This window comes from Schistocerca piceifrons, chromosome X, assembly GCF_021461385.2.
Source record: "Schistocerca piceifrons isolate TAMUIC-IGC-003096 chromosome X, iqSchPice1.1, whole genome shotgun sequence".
Lineage (NCBI taxonomy): Eukaryota > Metazoa > Arthropoda > Insecta > Orthoptera > Acrididae > Schistocerca > Schistocerca piceifrons.
The window spans coordinates 785,494,733-785,504,960 of record NC_060149.1 but is presented as its reverse complement, the minus strand read 5'-3'; the positions used below and the strand labels follow the sequence as shown (position 1 = coordinate 785,504,960).

The 10,228-nt window shown below is 38.1% G+C and overlaps 1 protein-coding gene across 2 annotated transcripts in view; it reads right to left on the bottom strand.

The window, feature by feature from the left end:
- Window positions 1–607: 607 nt before the first annotated feature.
- The window catches only part of LOC124721569 (protein sarah), a 54,999-nt gene continuing 45,378 nt past the window's right edge, over window positions 608–10,228 (bottom strand). For both annotated transcript variants that reach the window (XM_047246608.1, XM_047246609.1), the window contains exon 5: window positions 608–5,972. In XM_047246608.1, coding sequence (XP_047102564.1) covers window positions 5,839–5,972 — 134 coding nt within the window. In that variant the 3' untranslated portion in view covers window positions 608–5,838. The remainder of the gene's footprint in view (window positions 5,973–10,228) is intronic.

Sequence of the window (10,228 nt, the reverse complement as noted above, 5' to 3'; positions counted from 1 at the left end):
ACACACACACACACACACACACACACACACACACACACACACACACACACGTATGTAAATGAACTCAACAATATTATTTCAACTGCAGTGAGGAAGTAGTAATTGTTAGTTAGTTAGTTACATAGTCAGGATATATTCATTATTCCCAGAAATATGCATACAATTTTTTTTACGATTCGCGTTTCAGTGTTCTGGAGATTTTTCTTGAATGTGAAGGACTTTTCCATCATGTATAGCTAACGTGAGCTCTAAAATGCTGAACTGGAAATGGGGAGGAGGGGAAGAGGGGTGTTTAGTCTGTAGAGAAACACAGAGTCAATTTTCCGCCATACAAATGCAATGGGGTGAAAAAACTCATAAATATGTTTCAATTGTAACAAGTGCCATTGCCCATGCACTATAAGAATGATTTGTCACGTATAAGTACAGAACTTCAAAAAAGATTCCAAGGAAATTTTGAAATTCTCTGTAAGCCATATCGGCAAATTCTTTTGAGGTGTTTCAAGCTGTGATGTTTATGCCACCTGTTTCTCTAACACAGCAAATCTGAAAATGCTACCTGTCTTTTCAAAGAGTGTACCTCCGCATTAAATAAAGAGAATGAAGATTACAACAGCAATATGGTTTACTGCATCTATATCATTACAGTGTGTTACATATAACATTTGACAATACATTAACATCATTATTAAAAAGAGAGGTTATGAAATAAAATGATTCTCTGCTTAAAAATATCTGACATGTATTCAAATCATTTACATAAAAATTAATGTTTGTGACTTTGAAAGTATGTGCTGGTGTGCACAAAAAAAATGGAACAAATTCTACAGACCAGAACACTTTGGCAGTTATGTCCCACAATGTGAATTCCTGTATCTATAGCACAAAAATCAATTATGCTTCCAATTTATAAAATGGGACACTTTAATTTGCTTTAAAATGGATTTACATCCAATATAATGTGTGAACAAATACAATTTTACAACAACATTTTGAAATAAGATAATTTTTCTTTATAATGTAAAAATGGACTGCACAAAGAAGGAAAATTAGGGATTAATGTCCTGTCTACAAGGATGTCATAGAGACAAGAGTAAAAACACAGAATGGACGGGGATGGGAAAGGAAATCTGTCTGTATACTTTATACAGTTATGAAAAAATTAACAGCTGGAGTAATAAATTGATATGAAAGCAGGGAAACTTAAGCACATTTGTTGAGAATATTAGTATCTTAATACTAACAAATAATACATAGTGTTTTGAACAGATTTGGATGATATGCTACCTCTCTCCTATGTCACAGCCAACTATATAAATCTCCATTCTTTACAGCAACATGCCTGTATTAATTATTAGGTGAAACCATAATATACATATTTTCTTCGATAATAGTATTTTCATCTACAGTGCACAAAACAATTGTTTTACACATCACCTCAAGCTTCAATCTTTAGGATGCTGTGTTCAAGGAAGAGTTCCAGAAAATACTGGTGAATCCTAGCTTTTTAATGCAGATCTAGTGCAGTCACCAATGGCTATGCTTAGTAGCACAGACTTCCCTAATCACTGTGTAATCGAAGCCTCAAGTGATGTATAAATATTTGCAATAAATATACCTTTTCTTTCATGTCAAATAAAACTGGGTTGTTCATGGTAACTTTAAAAGACACCTTAGTGCAACAGCCCTACTCCAAAAATATATAACATACTGGCCATTTATTCTTCTGTTAAAGGGGAATTTTATGGATCCATAGAGTAGTTATATATAAGAAATAAGTCATTCTCACTAGCACCAAAATATTCATGTCACGATGACTTCAAAATTATAAAAGAAATAATTTTCATATCTACATCATCAATATACTCTGAAGTACTTCACAATGTTTTGAATTGCCAACTCTCAAGGTTTCATTGATGTAAAATAAAATTATGATGTAAAATAAAATCATCATTAGTATAAATTATTACCTAAAATTCATTTGACTACATGCTGTTTTTCAACAGTAACATAGGTATAACTTTATTTTTTATAAACCATTAACCTCTAAAATCATAGAAAGAAAAATATGCTTTTTTGGTCTTAATGTGAAGAATGTCATTAACTGTAAATTTGCACTTCAATCACAACTTTTCTTGTTACATCCATCATAGCTATAGGGTACACTATTTTCCCTTCTCACAAGGGAACTTTTGATTTGTGCATTCAGAAGCAAAACATACTATGAACATTTCAACCAAATGCCAATAAACTCCTAGTAATGAAAGTTGTAAGAATCACCAACTGTGTTACATAAATAACTTTTCTGTTGCTACATGACATACCAATCATTATGTGCAAGACTTTTCTTCCTCCCTGAAATGACAGCAGGCTGGGGGAGTATCTAAGGCATATTACTGTTCAAGTTAAGTAAATGCTATTACACTTAAGGCCATTCATTGTAATTGCTTCCATGCCCTTAGAAATTTTTCTTCAAAAAAGTATATAGTTTTTAAAAACAGATAAACCAAAATGATCACAGAAACCAAAAATTGTCTGAGATTATGATCCTATACCTTTGCCTTTTAACAGCATTAATGTAACAGCTTGGTTAAAAAGAGCAATTATTTAGCATACAAACAATTCATAGACTCTAGGCCGTAATACAAAACGACATCACTGAATTAAGTGGGTCTACCATCACATTTAACAAAGGACACTAGCACAGCTTCTTGGACAGACTACTATTCTCCTATGAACAACTGAAATCCAAATCACTTCTGCAACAAGATAGGTTCAAGTGACTCTGAGCACTATGGGACTTAACATCTGAGGTCATCAGTCCCCTAGACTTAGAACTACTTAAATCTGACTAACCTAAGGACATTAAACACATCCATGCCCAAGCCAGGATTCGAACCTGTGACCGCAGCAGCCGCGTGGTTCCGAACTGAAGTGCCTAGAACCTGTCGGCCACCGTGGCCGGCAAACAAGATAGGAAATACAGAACTGGCAGAAATTAAATGCTTTACATTTTAATCCAAACAAAAGTTATTAATGCTGCCTTTTCATTCATACAAAAAGAAAAATCTTATTGAAATACCTCCAACATGAAATTCACACTTGCTGTTACACAGTAGATGGTCAGCTCATTTACTTTAATCACTGAATGCCTATGAAAAATAATTTTTGTCAAGACATTTTGGAGGGGTGGAGTGTATTTTACTACAAGTGAAGAATTTCCAGTAATTATGCTTATACCTATTCACCATTCTCCAGCATGCAGCAATCAAAAGCTGATCAGAATCCTGGATATTGCATCTGGAGTCTACAATGGGGCATTACATACAATTAAATCACATAATAATACTGCATTGTAAACATTAACCCTTTGAATACTTTAAATACAAATTAAATTGATATGATTCAATAACAAAATATTGTGTATTTCAGTAACAGGACATTGTATGTCAACTTTTGGTTCTCCCTATTCGACTCAAACTCATCTGAAAATATTTTTGTGTGTGTGTGTGTGTGTGTGTAAAAACTGTACAGATTGGTACTTATGTCTGACAGAAAATATTGTGTGTGTGTGTGTGTGTGTGTGTGTGTGTGTGTGTGTGTAAAAACTGTACAGATTGGTACTTATGTCTGACAGAAAATATTATATACTTTCCTTAGTAATCCATAAAGTAGTACTTTCTTGATTATTCATTTTTCAATATGTAAATATATAAATCTAACATTTATAGGTGATTTAAATATCTGTCTTTATTTTTATTTTATAGCCAACCAACTTTATCCCTCACACAGTACTGTAACTATCTACATAAAATAAACCATTTGAATTTCTTTCCATTCATTCTTCTAGTCACTTCATTTATGTAAGCTACAAGAACTGCATTAAAAGTTCATAATACTAGTATATATTTTTTGCAAATTTACAACTGATGAATAATAGTGTTGTTTTATTACCTTAATTTTGCACTTTGGCATCAACAATTACACCCATGATTTGAATAGGCTATGTTCAGTCAACTTAAGAAATACTGGTGATGGGAAGAGGGTATATCAACGTGAAGTTTCAACAACATACCTTTAATAATGAACCTTCTCTCATGATATTCAGGGAGAAGTTTTGGTGGTGGTGTTTCTTCTTCTTCATCGTCTGATAAATTCCCCCTCCCCACAAGTTACATGAAAGATGAAATTAATTTCTCATGTTCAACAGTAATGTGAAATAAATGCTTACATGGCACACGCAACCCAGTTAAAGACAAGAGAAGTGTGAAGATAATTTATACTTTATGGAATCTGGGTGAGCTGAAGTAGAACAGAAGAAAAACTACAGTGGAGAGAGAAGAATATAGTACATGACCAACTAAAGTAATGGTACCAAATTACAAGAAACGCTTCAGGTTATTAACCTCTAGAATTTTCTTTTCGAAATACATGCCCTCCTTTTGCTTTGTGATCCCTAATCCTCAACAAACAATGATTTTACCAAATACTGCTTTGATAAGAGCCATTCCCTTCATACTGTTAAAGACTATATCCTGTTTCCTTCTGATACTCCACAATATTTCCAGTCATCATACAACTTTGTCAATGAACTCTCAATTTCTTCTCTGCACATTGCCCCTATCGAGTGCATAAACATTAATTAAGGTCCATTTTAATGAGGAAATGGCAATACATTTCTCACATGCTTTCTCTGTAAATACTTAACAAGAAGTAAATTTTTGAAATTAGATTTTCCCTTCACATCTTTTGATGAAGGCCAATGAGACATATCACATGACTGCTAGTATTCCTTCCAAACATTATATATTTACCTTATGAATGGATCACTTCATTGAAGGGAAGAGAAAAAAAGCACTCCGTAGTTCATGTAGAGCCTTAAAAGCAACAGCACAATAAACAACCGTATATCACAAACACAATACTTATATGAATGTACATATCGAGAAGACACATGAACAAGACAATTTTAACACAAGTAACAAGATAACTGCTGCTATTTCTTTCTTCTTCTATTACAGTAATTATTATTTGATCCATTTACACCCTACACACCAGAGTTTCACTCAAACATAGGAGCCGCCCCCCCCCCCCCCCCCAATCCGACAACCTCAACAACACAACTGGTAGTAGTGCCACTTGTAAGAAAAACTAATCAATGCCCACGGAAACCCTGGCTTACCTTCTGCAACATAACATTTAATAATTATGATATTCTGTATTAACTGACAATACAGAACACATTTACAATATCCAAACTACCATCTTTTATGAACTGACAATTTAAATCACTGTGATAGGTAGCAAAGCTCAGTACACTCAAAAAATTCTGTGCCACACATATTGATATCCATTGACAGTTTACTGGGGAACAGGGTATTCCCATGCTGAAATGTGTATATATGTGAATATATTTACAAAAACATATGTATGCACCGATTCTTACATTTTCAATTAAGTTAAGCATGCTATTCCCAAAAATAAATACACAGACTACAAAACTTCTTAGGTGAATTAGAGATTTGGACTAGTTTAGGAAGGTGCACCTATGCATCAAGCCTGTTATCCTACATTCACAAAGATGTAATTATAAAGTTACTTGTAGAACTGTACAATTCAGGCTGTTAATACTTGTTCTGCATAGTATGACTTCCAGTTCTTTCAAATACATTTACCATTTTACAATACAACATACAGTTCAAAGTATCAGAAACACAAATATGTACAATGAATCACACTTATAATTTTATCTTAAAATCAGTAGTCATGTCATGCAATATCAATTAAAACATGCAACATTCATTAGAATTAAATTTTTACAGCCTTCTACTCAGTTATTCACTTGTGTTCTGGACATCGTGTCTGCACTATTCGACCTTTTGGGTGCTGAGTTCCAGAATCTGACTCCTCACAGATGTGGACAACAATTCCTGGTTGGTCTCCTGATGGAGGATGCAATTCATGTGTTTCACCTGGTAACATTTTTACCACAACTTTTAATGCACAGAAATAAAAATATGAAAGAACATTACTTACTAGGCAATGCTGACTATTTTGTGTAACTTATATGAATCCATTACTATCATTTTCTTCATTTCTTCTCATACTGATAGATTCTCTTTAGATCATACAATGAGATGCAGGGCTTAAGGTAAAACAGATTAATACAAAATAACTGCACAGCTGTAGTCAGATGTCAACAGAACTTATCCCGGACAAAAGTATTTTCCTACTTGTAACTATACATTTATTTGACATTGCGCAACATTGTTTCAAGAAAAGTAAAGATGAAATTAGGGTGGAGAGAGTGATGTATTTAACACAGGGAAGACCCAGAATTCGAGTGTGTGTCTTTGTAGCAGCTGCCCCTACATCATAACAGGAAATGGTAGTGGGTTGAAACCAGGAGTAGCATGCAACTAAATGTCTGACAACACATGAGAGTATATCAGAAAGATACTGTAGACTCTGTGGGAGAAGGAATGATTATAGTATTAAGTAGAAATATTAAGTCTAGTGAGGTCTAAAATTAATCAGAATGAACTAATATGGACAACAGCACCAGTGGTCAGTGAACATAGATTAAAAATCTTATGTTTCTGTGGACCACCGGATTTAGACAAGTCACTCACAGTCATTCAAAAACAGCCTAAAGTTCATGGTACAGAAATGCCCCTAGCACATTGCAGTTGTAGATGGTGACTAATCATACCAGTATCAACTTGAAGAACTACAAATATCTTATTGGCAATAAGGACAAACAGCCTCAAGAAGTAATACCTAATACACTGTCTGGCTACTGCCTCTAACAATTACTCTGACACTCCATATCCAAAAGATACATTTTAGGGTACAGACCTTATCTTTTTCACAGTGTCACACACAAAAGGATTAGTGACCTGATACTATTACAGAAACAATGATTACTGAGGCAAGAAGGCATCAGGAAAATGGAGTATTTGTGTTTGGTAAGCTGTATGCTCCCAAATTAGATCCATTCCTAGCTCATATTTATCGAGAATCTCTTGCACAGCAAACAATCTTGCATGACTGGTAAGGACCACAGGCCACACTCAATTGCAAAAAGAACAAGATATCAGATGCACAGAATTTCAGACCACTATCACTGACATCTGTCTGTCACATGATCCTTGAGCACAGTCTACACTTAAATTTTATGACTTTCCTGGCGAAAACAAGCTTTCGGCAAAGAATCAGCACGGCTTGTAGCAAAATTTGCTCATATGAAAAACAGCTCACTTTGTTTATACAATCAATAGACACAGGTGAAAAGGTAGATTCTGTCTTCCCAGATTTCCAAAAGACGTTGACACATTACTATGTTGTCAACTACTAACCTAAATACAATTTTATGGAGTATGGTTAGAGATATATGATCGCCTCAATGTTTGACTGATACAATAATGGATATTATGCTAGATGGCAAATGTTCCAAAGAAATGTTAGTAACATTGGGGGTGGTCGGTTGGTCGATTGATTGATTAAAGGGACCAAACTAATAGGTCATGAGTCCATTTTTCCTCTAACAGACAGGTCGACGTGACTGTAGATCAGAGAGAGCCTACGGTGCAAAACCCAGGAAAAGAAGACTCCAATGTCTACAAAAGATCAATGAAGGCACCGTAAGTGACAAAAAGAAGAAAGGGGAGAGAGGAAGAAAGGCAAGCTAGGTGCCCTATCTAGGGAGCAACTGGAAGCCCCTGAGGGCAGACTGCAATGAAGGGACATACATCCCCCAACCCTACCACTTACCAAAGGTACTCCACTTAGAAATAGCCTAGGAAATACTAGCAACACAGACAGGGCAAGAGAAGCACACAGAGACAAAAGATGAACAACAAGGGGAAAGAATAGTAAAAGAACAGGTGAGGGTGAGGATCAGGCTGGAACACCAAGCCCAGACAGCTGCAGTCTGGTTTGGGCAGTGGAGGCAACAAAGTGTTCTGCAAACCCCTCAATGGACCAATGAGGTTAAGCGGCCCTCCCTCAAAGAGTGTGGTAAAAGGCCCCTTCATGAATAAAACTTAAAACTACCTGCTGAGGCATCATCTTCTAACACCATGGGTAGTGAGTCACAGAGATTAAGTGAAAGCCACAGGGCAGCTAGGCTGGGTCAGTCCAGCAAAATGTGGACCACCATCAAACGGGAACCGTGACAACAGTGGGGTGGGTCTACGCGACAGAGGAGATGACCCCGAGTCAGTCAGATATGACCAATGCGGAATCAGCAAAGGATGGCATAGAGTCCTTGTGAGAGGCCTGCATGGAGTCTGCTTTGAAGAGTGAGCCATTCTGTATTCCTAAAACTTGATGACATAATACCAATTGGAGGTTTTTTCCCAGAATACTGGTCTGAAAAGTTGGTTTGCTGGTAGCCACTTTGACCAGGCTATCAAGAAGTTCATTCCCTGGGATCCCGATGTGGCCTGGGGTCTACACAAAGGTCACTGAGCATCCACATTGCTCGTGGGCACACAGGGAATCCTGAAAAGCAATGACAAAGGGATAGTTAGGGTAATACTGGTCAAGAGCTTGCAAATTGCTCAAATAGTCGCTGCGGGTGGAGAAAAATTGGTGGCAATGGGCCCTGGAGAGACTGAGCCTTTTGGACCTTGTGATAGGTCAAGACAAAGCTGTGCCCGAGGGATGCACCTTGGAGTACATGAGTGGGCCCGGAGGACAGGTGGAAAAGGAAACAATTGGAGGTCAGATAGGTCTGGCCAGATGGGGATTGGGCCACAATTGTGGGTGACGAATTTCCATTTTTGGAAAGAGAACACGGTAGTTCGGACGCTTTGGGCAGCTGTGAACATGGGTAGCATTTTGACAAGCTGTTGTTGGCGCCTGATCCACAACAGAGGGACCCCTGCCACCACAAATACGCGGTTCAAAGGGCTAGTTCGAAGGCTTTTGTCGCAAGTCGATCCCCACAGTGGTGTATCGGATCCAGTATTTGCAGCGCTGAGGGTGATGCTGAACTGTATGCCAGAGTCCCATAATCAAAACGGGATTGTTTCAAGGCTTTGTAAAACTGCAGAAGGGTAGTTAAATCTGCACCCCAGATAGTGTTACTCAGGCAGTGAAGTGTGTTAAGGAGCAGCCAGAGATTCCACTTAAGCTGGCAAATCCAGGGAATCCATGTCAACCAAGAATCGAAGATCAGTCCTTTAAAGTTATATGTTTCCATCGTACTGTGTAGTTGGTTGTTGAGGTAAAGTTCTAGATGTGAACAGTACGACATCAAAGGAAGTGCACAGCTTGAATCTTGGTGGCTGAAGACCGAAAGCCTTGGGTGAGGCCGATGCCTGTGCCTTTTCTATGGTGCCTTGCAGTCAACATTCAGCGACACTCACACTAGAGGAGTGACAGTAGAGGCAAAAGTCATTAGCACTCAAGGAGGGTGATACTGAGGGCCCCACAGCTGCTGCTATACTACTAGATGGCTACTAGAAAGACAGACAGACACTCGGTAGAGAGCCATGTGGGACACCATACTTTTTGATGGGGTGGGGCGGGGGGTGCGGTAGGGGGGGGGGGGGGGTACAGTGGGAAGCACCAACTAAAACCCAGAATGTATGGTGCGACGGGAAATTCTGGATACAAATCTGGAGCGGACCCCACAGACCCCATTCGTGTAAGGTAGCAAGGATATGGTGTCATCATGCTGTGTCATAAGCCTTTTGCATGTCAAAGAAGATGGCTATAAGGTGTTGACATTGGGCAAATGCTGTTCAGACAGCATACACCAGGTAAACCAGATTACCAGTAGTGGAATGGCCTTGGAGAAAACCACACTGGGGTGGAGCCACAAGACCACGAGATTCAAGGAGCCAACACAGCAGCCATCTCACTATGCATTCAAGCAACTTACAGAAAACATTGGTGAGACTTATTGGGCGATAACTATCCACTTCTATAGGGTGCTTACCCAGTTTGAGCACTGGGACAGTGATACTTTCTCCCCACTGTGATGGGAACTCCCCCTTGCTCCAGATGTGGTTAAAGCTGGCAAGGATATGATGCTGGCAATCCACCGGTAGGTGCTTCATCATTTGGTTGTGGATGCTGTCTGGCCCCAGGGTTGTATAATGGCAGTGGGCTATGACTGATGAATTACCACTCACTGAATGGAGTATTATACAGCTCCAGGTGGCATGTAGTGAAAGATAATTGCTTTTGCTCCATCCATTGTTTTAGAACATAAAGG